At 36.4% G+C, this 17,419-nt stretch overlaps 1 protein-coding gene across 1 annotated transcript in view; it reads right to left on the bottom strand.

Moving 5' to 3' along the window:
* The window catches only part of oprd1a (opioid receptor, delta 1a), a 57,172-nt gene extending 41,349 nt beyond the window's left edge, over positions 1 to 15,823 (bottom strand). The window contains exon 1 of the mRNA XM_079878067.1: positions 15,300 to 15,823. Within this exon, the coding sequence (XP_079734193.1) occupies positions 15,300 to 15,538 (239 nt within the window). The 5' untranslated portion in view covers positions 15,539 to 15,823. The remainder of the gene's footprint in view (positions 1 to 15,299) is intronic.
* Between the last annotated feature and the right edge of the window lie 1,596 nt (positions 15,824 to 17,419).

Raw genomic sequence — 17,419 nt, 5'->3', positions numbered from 1 at the left:
GCGTAATGCAGCGTCTACATTTCCCTTAATTCCTTTATCCCTATTTATTGTCATTGTTTGTGTTTCCTTGTACAGTGCAAAAAGATGTGAGCTGTATAAGGAGTTTGTTGAGTTTACAGACACAGACACACTGAAGCTGCTCAGATACTGCAGTACACGATGGCTCAGCCTCCACACCTGCATTGAAAGAGTGCTGAATCAATGGGCTGATCAGCAGGCTTACTTCAACAGTCATGAGGATGAGAGGAGTGTTAAAATCAGGAACCTGGCGGGCTACCTTGATAATCTGGAGATAAAATTCTATTTTCTCTTTCTGAGTGCCGCTCTTAAGCCATTGGTTGCATTCAACACTGCCTTCCAGGTAGGTAGGATGAAAGGTGGAGACATTACACAAAGTGTAAATGTCTATTTTTTTTATTCACATTTAATTTTTACCCATATTTTAGGCAGAGGAAGGGGTGATCCATAAGCTACACAGTGAGACGACAAGACATTGTTCCAGCTAGATTGATTGTGGATACTCCTGAGTCCTGTCAGTGAGGTATCCTACAGACAAGAGCACCAGCTGACAAATGAGGATCTCTTCATTGGAGCTGAGGCCAGAGCATTCCTCGAAAATGAAGAATTCTCCTCCATGTCAGTGACAAGGATATATCAGTAAGTTGTAGCTTGTGTAATAATCATACCTAGATGCTTAATTTGTCTACCTTCATAGTTCCTGGTTAATATAGTATGTGATTATGTGGCAATTGTGCTCTTAGGACAGTGAGAGCTTTCTATGTGGAAGTCATTGGGAAGATGCTGAAGGCCTTTCCCTTACAATCTCAGCTGCTTAAAGACTTGGAGGTACTGGACCCAGCATCTCGCCTGGATATCTCTCCTGAAACAGATAAAAAGTATTGTAGGAATACTCATTCAGTACTTTCACGTGACCTAAATGAATATTTGTTGGAAATTTGTTCATTCTACATAGTGGCAAGGCTGTGTCGCATTTTTCCCCAATTAAATTTTGAGAATCCAGATAAATTGAGAGGGGAGTTCACAGACTACCAGGTCACAGACAGCAAAAGGTTGCCCCAGGAGCAGAGAGTTGACAGATTCTGGGGCCTTATAGGGAGGAATGAGACCAGGTTCAGTGAGCTGCTAGACTGATGAAAGCATTGCTCTGCATTCCCCATAGCAATACCTCCTCAGAGAGGAGTTTCAGCATGGTGAAAAAGATAGTTACAGAAAATCGCATGAGCATGGATAACAGCACTCTTTGCGCTCTCCTATCCTGCAAAATAAACCACACCGGTTTGGTTTCAAAATACACTCCGTCCAAGAGGGCACTGAGAGCAGCTAAATCTGCCACATACAATTACAACACTTCAAAAAAAAAAAAGTGAGCACATATTCATGTTTACAAAACATACTGTACTTATGTTTACAAAAGAGAGACACAGTTATTGATGCTCAAGGAATGACCTGTAAATAAATGGGTTAAATGAGTTTGTACCACAGTGTTATATGTGTTTGTACCAGTGTTAAAAACTGTGATGTTTTGTTGTAATAAAATTACAAATAAAAAAATATAAAGAAATATTAATAAATTAAGTTATGTTTTCATTTATGGGTATTGCAATGTAAATAATACACTTAACACATGCAGTACACTTAACAGCATGAGCCTTCCTCTTGCTATTCTCCAAACCAGCTGCTATAAAAATATCATTTTTGTTTTTACAAACACGTGATACAACTATTGTGACTGTCCATTTGGGGGGACAGGGAACGATCGCATCTAGAAACGCACGGATGGAATTGCATCTTGAAATAGACGCAAACGCACCTGTGTTGCTCTTTCAGGAAATGGGTCCCATCACCAGTGCCGGAGCACACAGGGGAATGACCGCAGCAACACTGAACAGTGAACTGAAACAGTGAAGCACTCACTTTTCCGCCCTCTAACCAGCCGTTAACAAACACAGAAATTTGATGCTGTTAAAACAGCAGTTGAGAGCTCAAAGCTTGCGATCACTGATGCTCTCACGCTGTTAAACCATCAGCACTGGGAGAGTCTTCCTAGAAGAACACCGACACACTCGCTCGTTGTAAACTACAGCACTCTTCAGAGACATCGACACAGATCGGCTCCGAAGAGAAAGACAACTGGTACGTGCATCCACTTCCGTATTTATACCCGTGCTGCGGGGCGGAGCATGTGATGCAATTCACGCACCCCAATGTACATTGGCTCGTTTTAACAATACTCAAAGATGACAGGCTCCCTAAGCGTGATCCCAATCAGTCGACACGTCGACTACGTCAAATGTGAACGACTGAAAGGGAACCATGGTTTCCTGAGAGGGGAACGAGACGATGTGTCGATGACGACATTTTGGTGTATGCAAGCGTCTGAAGCACGTGCAACTAATCCAATCTTGATTGATGTTACGCCAATCCATGACGTGTGAAGGCGTACAAGGGAGCTATAAAGGTAAGCCGGCAACACAGCAAAAGTAACTTGTGATAGGATGATGCAAGCCACTCTCAGGGATGCCGGTATTATGGCAAAGGGACACAATGTCTCATTCCCCTCTCAGGGAACCATGGTTACTTGCGTAAGATCTGGAAAGAATGGCAAACCCCGATATGGAGACTGTGATTTTGCCTGCAGGGAGCGTACATCTGTCTTTCCTCGAACGCTTCCCCCTTCTCAGCCAACCAGTTTATATTAAACACGGCATGAGTAAAAATCTCCACAGGCTCCTCATACTGTGGGGAAAAAGCTGGCGAGTCAATCAAGTCACCTGCATCGATGCTTGGGGTGTCCACCAGATCCCGAAAACGAGCACTGGAGTTAGAGGTTGAGAGCTGAGAAAGGGCCGAAGCCATCTCAAACTCTCTCCTAGCTCCATTTGTGAACCCCACGAGTAAAGCCACCTGGCTGCCCATTTATAATAGATATATATCGTGGCCATAATCTACACGCTGCCTTGGCAACACGATTGCCATTAAAAAACGTTATTCCCTCGAGAAGAGAGTCAACCGGAGCGGAGCTAAAACTCCTAATAGTGCACACTCTTCTCTCTTCTCACACTAGTTGCACATGTGCTTCAGATGCTTGCACGCCAAAGGCATTCGGCAAAGTGTCGTCATCGACGCAGCGTGAGTTACCTCGAAAGGAGTTTTTCCTTGCAAAATTCATTTTCTGTGAATTTCCCATTCTTTTTAATTGATTTCTTGTAACGATTGCTTATGACTATACTCAAGAGCTCAAATAAATTGGCTTACAATTTTACATCAGTGCTTTGTTTATGAATCAATAATAATGTGCATTGATAATCATGGATTTCCAAGTTTTTAGATTAGCATCCTTTGGCGAACAATTCAGCTTGAATTTTAGCCCCAACCAGGCAGTGTCAGATGAAAATGACGACTGATGTCTGTCTTCATGCTAAATTTTTGAAGATGAATAATATAATTTTTTTTTTTTTTTCAGAATTAGCTTACGTGAAGTATGTTCGGCTTGACTCTCCTGTGAACATATCCGTCAGCATACAGTTAATTACTGCACAAACACAGACTCATGTCTTATTATCACAGAGGACCAGCACAAATCCTGAGAGCATAGGAAATTTGTGTTTATTGGATGGATTGAGAAAAGTATGTATTTATTTGTATTTGTGCATTTCAAGGGTTTAGAGGTAGAACTGCATCATAGCAAGTAGGTCCCCAGTTCAAGTCCTGACTGAACCAGGATGCCTTTTAGATGGATCACTATTATATATACTATTTGTCTGTTCTGACAGTCTGGATGACTAAACTGTGGATCATTAAATCACTTCTTTGATTTACAATGCATTCAATGAGCACATCTTTCAAATTAGAAAATAAGTAATGTCAATTGCTTTGCAAAACTCTTCTATGCATGGCCTATGTATGTTTGCATTATGTTTAAAAAATAACAGTACATTAATCTAAATAATACAGTGATGTACATTATTTGTACAAAAAAAAAAAAGTTCCTTATTGAATATAAAAATAATAATCTACTCAAAAGAGTCCGTCTTTATAATGTAAAAGTACACGGGTCAATGACGTGACGGGTCATTTTTTTGTCCAAAGGCCTTAATAATAATAAAAAAACAAATATATAACATCCAAAGTATGTAAGGTAGTACAACTTGATCTCTTTTACTGAATCCAAAAGGTTGTAATTATATTTTACTACATATAAAGGTATTTTAAAGATTTTGAAGTGTCAAAAGGTCATTCGGTTTAACTGTCCGAAGGCCAATACAGCAATTTCATTTGTGATTAAAATATCTTAAAATTTAATTAATTTATATATTTTTTATTCTGGCATGATTTTATAACATTATATATCAACATAGTGCAAAATGGTATTAAAATTATGTGTAGAAGTCGTTGCTTTGTTATGAGAAAGAATGTCCGGAAAAATGATTTTCATTGATGTCATTCGAAGTAACCAATATAAAGGGCTCCATTTTGGATCAAGTCATGTGGTCAATATTATGTGACAGGATGTGACATCATTCAGACACCTGCAAAGGACTGCATGGTTGTGAAGCAAAGTAACTAACTCTCTCTTAACTATTAGAAAAATTCATGTTTTCACTTGCTCATACGTATGTCCCCAAATATCAGGTCATCGGTACAACCGCTATAAAACATGGATAATGTTGTAATATTTTAAAAACTTTTACTAAATATAAAATGTTTGATTGTCCTTTTGGTAGCTAGCTAGCTAACTAACAAGCTAGGCAGCTAGATATCAGCCTGTTAGCATTTTGTCATTCGTTATAACCAAAAGAGTCATTCGGTTAAACCAAAATTTTGGTTAGAACGAATGACTTACTGGTTGTATCAAATGACAGCAATGTATGTTGGTCATATTTGTAAATATCTGGAATAAATAAATACAACATTTTATGAATAGAAAATGTGCAGAGTATATTATTATATAATTTTGACTTAATTTTAACTTTGCAGATGCCTTTATCAAATAAGGAAAAAGCCGCTCACTTCTGGGCAAGGATCAATGCTGATCCTGTTAAAAAAGAACAGATGCTCGTCAAAAGAAGTGTTTTTATTATTTATATTATTATATTCAATAATATAGGTGCCTGAAAGTACCCCATAGACATACTATGGTGAAGGCAATGCCCAAAAAACCTGGATTGTGCATGTTTATCCTACTATGGTAAATTGCATAGGGATTTTGTATGATTTTGCAGCACAGTGTCATAGAGACAAGGGCTCATTTTACTCAGGCAATCAATCAGTCTTTCAAGATCATCATGAAGCTATTAAGCCACACCCTAGCGACCATTAAGACCACCCTAGCAACTGTTTACATAGACTGCCATTATAAAAGGCCCAGAAGGATATTTTTGCAGCATATTGTCATAGAGACAAGGAGGTGGGCTCATTTTACTCAGACAACCAATCAGTCTCTCAGGATCATCTATCAAGCCACGCCCTAGCAACCATTAAGAGCACCCTAGCAACCCAAACAGAGAGGGATATCTTCAAATCCGAATGTCAGGCATTGGGGTTGGTTTATTTCATACTGGCAAGCAGCCTTTGGTGTATAGCATCATTGACAGCTGCCAAGCCACTTCTTAGCAAACAAGCAGAGTACCCTAGCAACCACCCAGAGTACGTTAGAAACCACATAGCAACATCCTAACAACCACCCCAAATACTTTAGCAACTGCATAGCAACAACCTAGCAACCACGCTGAATACCCTAGATAAAACTATCAACTACCCTTAAAAAATAAAACTAACCTTGATAAAACTATCAAAATGTTTTAATGTTTGAAGTACTTTTTACATTAGTAGCCTATTATATTAACAATAAAATGTGCTTTTGAAGCTATTTGTGTCTGTTTATTGTCTTAAATATTCATAATGTCAAGGGCAGCAGACATGGTCATTCGGTATAACCGGCCTTGGTCATTCGGTAAAACCGATATAGTAAATATTTAAATGGAATAATAATGTTTTTAATAACTAAAGGAACTACAATAATACAAATATAAAGCAGATAAGGCTTCTTTTTTTTTTTGCATTTCCCCTTTTCTCCTTTCCCTGTGCAATGTTTTACTTGAATATGTTGGAGTGTTTAGAGTAGTCCAATAAAATGATTACATTTATGAGATCAGTGATGATTTTATTTAATATTTATTCTGTGGTACACACTATATACTATCTCAACATCAATGTCAAATCAGTTTTTTTCATGAATAATTATCTGCAAATTAATAATTTTAGATATATTCATGGTTAAACCGAATGACTTTTTTGGTGACAAATTTTGTCCATCTTGTAAAAAATGACAAAAACAGTGTTAATTGATTGTACAAACCACAAAATCTTATTGTTAACACCTAGGTAAACTAAAAAATTGTTTCAAATATAGTTATATCTCCATTCTATTTGTTTACACTTTTAAAAACCTTATTCGTCAATGACCCACACATGTGTAACGATCACCAGTGAGAGTGCCCCGTGATTATCACCAGAGGGCACTCCACCCTGGACAATTACCCCACATCCACAGACTCCATTCCCCATTATCCTTTGCTCAGACTAATCATCCATTATCACATTCACCTGTGTCTTATCATCTTGTTTACTCACCCTATATAAGCCTGGTTCTTTCTGTCATTCCCTGTGAAGTCTTGTTTAGTGTTTCTACTGTAATTCCGAGCATTCTCTCTGTTGTTCCCGTGTTCTTGGTTTTTGATCTTTGCCTGTTTCTTGGATTCCCCTTTTTGCCTGTGTCCCCTGCCTGTTTGTTTGTTTGTTTGTTTGGAATGCTTACTTTGTGTTTATGACCTCTTGCTTGTTATCTGGATTACATTTTTGGATTAACCGTTCAAAATTATCTGCATTTGGATCCTCAACCTTCGTGTCTCAGAGCAGTACGTGACAACATGGCTGACTGGGATGAATCAAAGATGCCAAGAGATTTTCCTTCAGGTGTATCACCAGAGGGGACAAATAACAAGATGTAAATGAGCAACACACTCAACATCAGGAAACATCATTCCAGTGACTTTTGTTCTGCACCTTAAAAAACACTTTTGTAACAAATGTCTGGCTTTGGATGATTTCATCACTTTGCCAGAGATTAAAGCAAAAAATGTTACAAAGAATGGGAATTCTGCCATCAATTAATTATCACTTGCAGTAATTATTTAATGTTTAATTTGTTTGCCCAGGGACAATAAAGGAGTTTCCTGAATATCAGAGTATGGAAAGTACAAATCATTTTGTGCACTATATTCCAGGTCTTCAGAAGCCATATTCAATAATTATGCACTGATAATCATCACCACCACACTCACATTTCACCATTTTGCACATTCAGAAATTGTCACAAGCAGCATTATTAAACCGGATGATCTTTTTTAATGAGACAAGATTTGCTTTCATGGAGGGAATCAAGGGAAGGATTAGAGGGGATGATTAACAAAATAAATGTTACTCTACCTCAACCACAGTTATGTCTTTGCTTTGAACAACCAGCACCTTGGTCATTTGATGATTTTTGTCCTTTTTGGGAATAAGTTATTGTGACAGTTATTAGCATTTACTGTATATTTGAGTTTATATATAAACAGTAAAATTACAGTTAGTTGCATGTTAAGTTAATGATCATTCAGTACACTTTGTTATTTGTTCATTCTGAGTTCATCTGTTCCAACCAATTTATTTTCTGCTTACAAAATGAATCCAATTAATTCTGCTATGTGCACAATAAAATTGAACAGGCAGATAAATCAGTTATTAGCATCAGTGCAGTACAGTACAAAACAGTAGTGAAGCATTTTAAGCCTTGATAAGGCAAGCTGTTTGAATAGCCTGGAAATTATTCAAAATGATTCAAATAACAGGATCATTAATTTGCTCAAATAAATTCCCAATTGTTTTTTTTTTTTTTGCTAATTTGTTCATAAGATTCTCATTATATCACAGGCAAACTGACATTATGTAATTGGGAGTACATTTTGGAAGTAAAACACTGCACACTGGTGTATCACTACAAGAGACACTACACTGACAGCATCTGCTGGTATTTGTCAAAGTCAAACTTTGTTAAATTTCATTATGTGTTTAGTGCTTTTGTTTTTTTGAAATCCGAAGTATAACTCATGCACCCCTTTCATTAAACATTACGCTCATTATGACTCACATGAAAAACATTTTATGGTTAATGACACATCACCATAAGCTGATCTCTTTAAATCTGTTGTATGATTGTGCTGCATTATAGACCACTAACAAATATATAACATATTCATTTATGTTGGTTTAATTTTTGTCAATTTAATAGTATGGTGAGCAACAGAAAACAATGCCTCAAAAAAAAAAAAAAAAAAAAAACACAGCTGGTGTGGATGATTTTGACGTCATGAGCAGGATGTTATGTTTGGACCGTCTGCCTGGACTGGAACTCATACAAACTGCACTAAAGAGGGAAACATGCTGCGAGAGTGCTTCTGTGAGTCAGACCAAAGCACGAACATGCACAAATATGTGAAATGAAGACATTATGTCTCTCAACTGCATGTAAACACATGCATGTATCTACAGTCTTCAATTCATAGGATTATTTCTACAAAATATCTAACCAACAAAAATTACACATCTTAAAATATATACTTTGTTCTTACAGAGGTACAATATTTTGGCTCTCACAAAGATATATTACACACAAAATCTGTGATTTTCTCACCTCAGTCCAGGTTGTTCCAAATTGCCATTTTTTTCTAATTGATTGATTGATTGATTGATTGATTGACTGATTGATTTTTTTGAGGAACAAATTCTTAAGAATGTACTTGCTCCTTTTTATAGCCAGGCACAACACATCATTCTATATTTGAAGTGAATTTGTGCGCTCTGGTGGAGGTAAGATTGTAAAGAGAATTGTGTACATTCTTCAAAAACGTTCACTGAATAAAATAGCGGCATACAGGTTTGGACAACATAGGAAAAATGTGCCTCTACTACATGCACAACTCCAAAAACTTAACTATACATTCAATTCACTGCTGTTTTCAGATTAAATGCACATTATGATTACAGGAGCAGATTATCAATTAATGAAGACTTATTTTCAAGCTGTTCCTGCATAATACTGTTATGACCCCTCAAAACACCTTTACTACAGTGCATGACTTGCAAACCAACACATTTTGATGTCTGAATCACATAACCAGCTCCATATGACTTTTCTGATGTATTAAACTTGCTTGAAAGCTCACCTGGTACAGAATTGCACTTGCAGTGTGGTGTTTTTGCATAAATCTCGCCACAGGCATGTTTTTCAATGAGCCTGGGTTGGGTTTGGAACAACATCAGGGAGACTGAATAATAACAGAATTTTCATTCCTCTTCCTTTAAAAAAAAAAAGTCACCCATTATGTTTCTAGCAAAATTTTAATAATAATTTAAATGTTTCTCCTTGTCTTAGAAAATGGTATTTGAAAAAAAAAAAAAAAAAAAAAAAAAAAAAACAGAGCATAAATATGTTGTGGATGTAGATGTAGTTAATGGCCACCACTATATGGGAGAACAACAACACAAGGCAATTTCAGACATATATAACATGAACACCAATTACAGTCAAGACTCTTTCCATCACAAAGCCACCCCATTCCACTGTATATTACAACCTATAACCTGTGTAGTGATGATGTACTTTTACCAGACAGACTCACATGCTGGACAGAATGATGTTGATGTTGTTTTAAAATTATAAACAGGCTTTCTTCAGCTCAATAATCAGACACAGTGCTCCTCATTTGCAGAGCTCTCAGTGACAGGTGATGAAAAGACCGTCAGACAGACCACTGACAAGTGCCTTGAGCTTCAACTCAATTGTGTTATCCAACATCATTATCAGCCTTATAGCACTGACGCCCACCATCTTCTGATGACAGACTGTATTAGGGTATAACCTGGTTGTACTCCAATATGTTTTCCCTTCATTACAAAATGAGCACATTTTGTTCTCTTCCTACCCCCACAATCTATCATTTCCTGTGTTCAGCTTTCCTCAAAAAATAATGCCTAGAAGATTGAATTTTTACAGCTGCAATTTCAGCACATTTCGTCCACTCAGTTGCTAGTGGCCACTACTGCTCAATGATTTATTTATTTCTTCTTTATCTTTCTTTTTTTTTCCTTTTTTTTTTTTTTTACAGTGAGGTACTGCTTGTATGAGAGGAGAGGCTTCGAATCTTGAGAACATTTTGAAGCCGGGTTGAGAATAATTTAAGGCTCTTGTAAATTGAAGTTGCTGCACCGCAGAAGGTGTTGAAATTGAATTAGAGGAAGATAAATTTACAGAATTGGAATGAAAAAAGAATCCCCAAATCTAGTCCCACTAACAAGAAATATTACAAGAAATATATGTGTGTGTGTGTTATGGACTATTATTTTGATCTTCAGTTTTGTTTCCTTTAATTCATGATTCCCCGGTCTGTTTACTTTTGGTTTCCTTGATTACTGATTATATCTTTGTTTGTTCCTGTGGTTACGTATTATTTTCACCTGTCTGTCATTATATTTGCCTGGTATTTATACTCCCTGTTATGTTATGTTCAGTTCACTTGTTGGGTTCTCGTGTATGATTTAATGTGTGGTTTATTCTCCTGTGTACTCCTAACATATGCATAAGAATACAATTACCCTGTCTCATTGTTCGACATATACTAATATATTATGTTTAATGCTCAATTTAGTTTTATTTCCTAAAAAAGCCATTATGGGCAATGATTTAACTGTTACATATCATCACCTTCCTAAAATAATTGCCCAAGTCATATTTTCAGGTTTCTTAGAAAACACAAAAAACTGAACCAATAATTGAGGTTGAGTAGATTTTCGTTCTTCTTGATGCAGATGCCATCTTGAAAAGCTTGTAAAATTGCCTAAGTCTCATTGTCTTTTGACTTAGGCAAAATAAAACGGCCTAAGTCACACTCTTGACATAGGCTATTATACTACAGGGGTAGAATTGCATGATCTGTTCAACTGAGGATGTGGGCGATTTTACCAGAGGTGGCCAGCATCATGAGGAGATGACTTATGCAAAAAAAGCATTTTTGTCAAATTATTATTTAGGAAGGTATGTATATGTATTTTATTTATAATACAATGAATGTAACATTTGCATGATGTGTTATGGTATTCACTAAGTAGTGCTGTGAGTGTTAGATTGGCGAGCGTTGCATAGTTATATGTGTGTGCAGAAGCAGCTGTCCAGAGTTAAATCTGAGGTCAAAGAGATAAGGATGAAACTGCTCTACATATAACTCTACAGATTACTTATTTATGCTCAAAGTAGAAAAGATAAATGGTTTTGTGGCACTGTTCTTTTTACCCAATATTTTTTGTTAAAGTAACACACATATATTTATTTTACCACCAAAACATTATTGTTTTGCGTTTAATTAACTTAACCTGTATAATTATCCACTATACTTAACTATCAATTGTTAAACCAATGTAAAGGGTTTAATTTCGCGAAAAAAAAAAGAAAAAAAGAAAAAAAATGGATGTGACAATTTCCAATGTATTGGATGAAGGTGCATGGTGTCAGAGCTAGAAGAATCAGCCAGGTAAGAAAATATAAAGTTAATCTAAAAGCAAAGTCTTTAATTTCAGTTAGTATTTCGGAAAGTCTGTTCTGGGATGCTTTTAATATATTGCACTGAATTTTTATTTTTATTTTGGCTGCTTGTTCAAATTGCTTCATTAAAATGAGCTTAAGCCACACAATTGCTATACATTTTGTCCAAACTTAATTTGATTGTTTTTAATCTGCTTAAAATTTAAGTTTACTTAATCCGTTTGTGTTGGATTACATGAATGATTTGTGTTGCATTAACTGAAACTGGACGGTGCTTGTTAGTTCCCAGCATGCTTTGCATATAGCTGAATTAAGAGAGAATAAATGTTGACATTAAAAGTTATTTTATGTGTTTTTGAGAAAATGATAAAAGGGGAAGACTTGATAGTGTGTAATTGTGTTTAATGTTCAATTACATTGGAATTATTAGAACCATTTAAATTACAGTGGGTTACCATTGTGGATAATTTGGTTAGGCTGTGGACTGATAAATAAGTTTAACACCTATAGCTGAAGGAGCATATAAATCTTAGCATTTAAGATGTTAATAAATGCTATTATTAGCTAATAGCAAGCTATAGTCTAGAAATTCAATTGAGAGACCTAAAGTGACTGATGTACACTATCAAATCATGTAAATCCTACAAACTTTTTTTTCAGTGCAGTTTTAAATAAACTAAAGCATGTTCACTAAACTTAAATGGTTTAAGTTACAGGGAAGCAATTCCATTGATTTGGTTGGACATTACTATTTACATTACATAACAACCTCCTTCCCTCAGTAAGAGCATTGAAGATGGGTCGTGGCTGGGTCTTCCACCATGACAACGACCCGAAACACACAGCCAGGGCAACTAAGGAGTGGCTCCGTAAGAAACATCACAAGGTCCTGGAGTGGCCTAGCCAGTGTCCAGACCTGAACTCAATAGAAAATCTTTGGAGGGAGCTGAAAGTCCATATTGCCCAGTGACAGCCCCGAAACCTGAAGGATCTGGAGAAGGTCTGTATGGAGGAGTGGGCCAAAATCCCTGCTGCAGTGTGTGCAAACCTGGTCAAGAACTACAAGAAATGTATGATCTCTGCAATTGCAAACAAAGGTTTCTGTACCAAATATTAAGTTCTACTTTTCTGATGTATCAAATACTTATGTCATGCAATAAAATGCAAATTAATTACTTAAAAATCATACATTGTGATTTTCTGGATTTTTGTTTTAGATTCCGTCACTCACAGTTGAAGAGTACCTACAGTATGATAAAAATTACAGACTTCTACATGCTTTGTAAGTGGGAAAACCTGCAAAATCGGCAGTGTATCAAATACTTGTTCTCCCCACTGCAAGTGTGTATGTGTGCAGTGCTGTAAAGCAATTCGTTACATCACAAGACCTGATATCACGCGTTACTTCCTGATGCTGAGGCCCAAAGTTGCAAGGGTGGTTTTTCCGCTCACAGGCGCTAGGGGGAATCGAGACGGCCACCATTCAACCCGAAAAAAGTCAAATAACCATTCCAATGACACTGAAGCTGTTCAGGGTAAATTGAGCTAAAAAAACTGCATAGTTCCCCTTTAAAAAACTATTTATTTAAAAGCAAATATCTCCCCTTATTTGAACTTTGAGCATTGTAACTTTGCAGATGTTGTTTATGCTCAAACAGCAACATTGAAATCATAATCAACCTTTTAAAGAATATATTTTTTAGTGTATTAGAGAGGCTTTATAACTATTATGTGTAAAGTATGTTGCTGTGGATGAAAAGTGATGCAGACAAGAGGAGATGAGCTTGCCAAATGTGGAGGAGAACACATAAAACAGGCCTTTTAAAAGGAGGTCTAGTCTGGATTACCTCATTTGGGGAGGTTATTAATTTATTGTTAAATATCTGTGACAACGACAGTGACATCAGTGAAATTGCCTTGATTCAAAATCTTTTTGATGTTTGTACTTTTAACTTATATAGAGTATTTGTAGAATACTTATACTGCTAGATAAACTAATCAATAAATTTATTTCTATTTTTATAACAATTTCTGCCTCCTGAAGCATTGATTTATGACGTTGAGCTAGAACAGACCATTAAGAAGTCTTTTGTTTGACTGTATATTAAAGTACATATAAGTCTGTTAAAAGGTATTCTCCATTTTTTATTCAGTTTTGCACATTCATTTGTCTTGAAGTAAACAATGATTTGACTATACCACAAAACATGGTTTGTGGTATGTTTTTTCATAGTTTTTCATACCTTTAATCTTCATTTCGATTGAGATGTAGATTACAGGGTTAATCTTTGTAAACCAAAAACCTTTGTAAAAAAAATGTTGCTTATGTTTTCCCTGCACTCCTAATATATCTTTATCAGTGTGCAACTTATAATTTTCTAATTATCCAAAGTGAAAGAACCTTGTGTTAAAGCTAAGCTCAACTTTACTCTTAAGCAGAGTATAATTAGCACTCAATTAGTATGTTGATTAAAGCTGTCTGTGTAGAAGCACCTCAGTACCAGGGGAACAGAACAATTACTGTCATTTTGAAAATGCACAGCTGGTGCAGTTCCTTTTTACACAATGTCATTTACCAGACAACCCAGCGACTTGGAAGACTCTCACTGTGGTTGTCAACCACAAAAGCTGATAAATTAAAAAGATATTCTGCCTTGCATACAAAAAAAACTGTGCTTTTTGTAATAGAATGAAAACCAATAAAAAATGGTTAATCATGGCCCACAGTAATGTTTGATAGATCTTTATTTTAAAAGGGTGCAGTAAGAAATGTCATTTGAGCACCACCTCTTCAACTCCCCTCACAGGGAGAATATATTTCCTCACAGAGTGATATTCATCACATCTAAATGCCATAGTCTGCAATGAAATGGAACAGGGTGCACAAACGGATGAGCCGTCTCTTGAGATATCCATGGTTGTGCCCCATAATGCTATTTCCATCAGATGATCCCAAAATGAGGTAATTTCCTGTCCTAGCTCTCCTTTACCGATGGGTTCATCAAACCCTGAGCATACACTGAGTGTATCCTTTCTCAAGACATGAAACCTCCTAAATTAGAAAACCATAGCATAATTAGCCATAAGCAAAATCATGCATACAACCAGTTAACTACCAGTCAACATCAGTTCTACTCCTCTACAGCCTCTCTACAATTTTTTTTCATGAAAAAGCCAATGGAAAACACCCTGTTCTAAGACATGAAACAAAATAAGTAGGCTATTGCATGACCTGCATCCTGTGGTTTCACAGTATGTGATTTTGAAAATGGTTAGGAATTTGCTCTAATTATTCATTTGTACAATGTGCACTTGCTGCTTTACATAGGCTATCTGATTCACATATTAATTTTAATATGCTCATTCCAACACACAATGTAAAATAGAGACTAGGGGCAAGTAGGCACAGTGGCTTCATCTCAGTAAATGTGTACAGTGCTCTCTAATATTTTTTTTTTTTTTTTTTTTTTTTTTATGTCGCAAAGGCAGTGTGTGTAGGCTATCGGATTAAACCTAGATAGATAGATAGATAGATAGATAGATAGATAGATAGATAGATAGATAGATAGATAGATAGATAGATAGATAGATAGATAGATAGATAGATAGATAAAAAATATTTATGTTTTGCCTTGCTTACCTGACCACCCCGTACATCACTAGGATGTTTCCCAGGAGTCCCACCACGCAGATAACGGAATATAGAGCAGTGATGGAAATTGCGATGATGATTCCCGAGGGGGTCTTTACCGGGTTAGGCTCGGTGTAGTTCCTTCCGTCAGGAACGAAACCCATAACGTCGTCCGGAAAAGTAACATTAAACGGGTTAATGGAGTAAAGGTCGGGCATGTCGCCACCGGGGATGACGGACGGCTCCATCGCTTCAGTGTCGCTGTACGCTCACTGAGGGGATGGAGAGTTGCGCTTGGCGATTTGAACTTCTCGATCTCAGAGCGGGGGGAAAATGTAGAAGTATAATATATGCTCGGTTTGTGCAAGAATCGCCACGCGATTAATAAAAGCTGAAGTCCACCAAGGGTGAGAAACAGTAGCCTAAGAATAAAAGCTTCCCTCTGTTCAGCTTCCGTCTACAGGTGTGAGATGAGCTCTCTCTGAAGGGATCTGCTAGAAGGCTCAAACTTGTGCTTTTTTATGTGAGGGGAGTGAGTGAGTCGGAGGGAGAGCTTTGCTACGTCAACCTGCTATGCTGTATTCGGATTCCTGACATACTTGATTACTTATATAATAACCCCAGCAAGGCTGAATAAGCGGAGAACTAGAGGGTGAAACTGCTCATAATAAAACGATGCCAGAATGAGCCTATTCTTCTGAGAATGTCCCCTGTTAGCTGGGATTATAAACAAGTTCCATTTGTTTTACAACTTATTTTATGTTTTGTTATGTTATGTCTTATGTTTATTTATTTTCTTATACTTTTTTTATTTCATGACTTATTCATTGACAATGTAAGTATGATGTTGCATGCTCGTAATTTTATATACCGTGTGATTTATAAGCGGTCATCCTCATGGGAACCAAAAAATGTTTCCTATAAGATCAAAATTTACTTGTATTACGATCCTCATTTGATCCACATATGGAATTTCAGACACACACACACACCTTCTGGGTCATGTATTATGGGGACTTTGCATAGGCATAATTATTTTGTTACTGTACACTGTAACTGTATGTAATACCTAACCCTAAACATATACCCCTAAACCTACTAATCACAAAAGACTATCTGCATTTTTTAGATTTTCAAAAAAACATCACTTACCAGTAGTGTGATTTTTAAACTGTTTTCTTCATGGGGACCAACAAATGTGCAAATAGATTTTTTCTTTTTCTTTTTTTTTCCTCCTGCACAATTATTCAATCAAAACCAGCCTATATATCGGGTAAGGAAACCCACCCAATACTGCAACACTGTCTTGGATATATAAAAAAAAATATTTTAACATTGAAAACATAATTGTCAGGGGTCGGTTGTGTATAAACACACGAAGACAAAGGAGAATCAATATAATGTCTTTAATGACAACACTCTTGAGATCAGACAGAATAGCTCGACTTACACAAACATAAACAAGAACGGACAGAGAATTAGGGTAAACACAGGGTATGAATACATGGTGCAAACAATAGGAACTAAAGAGACGACAGGTGAACATAATGATTAATCATACAACTCAGGGAAACAATTTCACAGGGAAATACAATGAAACAGAACATAACTCTGTAATATTTTTAAATTGTAATCAGTGAAGAATGGGAAATGTGAAGATGTTATTTTAATTTTTAATTCAATGTGTCATTATTATGACATTATTTCATCATCCTGAAAAAAAAATCCAACTGTCATTCAACCACCACAATTCATGGTTTGCTGAAGCACTGTGGCTCTGTCGCAGATGAGAGATAATCCTACTGATGGTATTCTGCACCTTTGCCAGGCTTTATTGCCAGTTTCACGCAGACATACACCTCTTGAGTGGGCCACCATCTGGAGTCCACAGAGAACCAATCCAGAATGCAATCTCTAGAGGAAAAGAGAGAAAAAAATAAAGAGATATTGCATAAAACTGTACATCATGCATTTCTCGAATGATTATGACAATAGTTGCAAGATACTCAGCAATGCTTCATCACTCCTTTACTCTGCATGCTCATTTTGAAGAGAGAGAAAGATTTGAATGAAAAATTTGATGTTAAATCAAATTAGGCTAATCAAAAATGCATTTTGATTGTCCACAT

Source organism: Squalius cephalus (genome assembly GCF_949319135.1).
Source record: "Squalius cephalus genome assembly, chromosome: 8".
Classification (NCBI taxonomy): domain Eukaryota; kingdom Metazoa; phylum Chordata; class Actinopteri; order Cypriniformes; family Leuciscidae; genus Squalius; species Squalius cephalus.
This window is presented reverse-complemented; position numbering and strand designations above follow the sequence as displayed.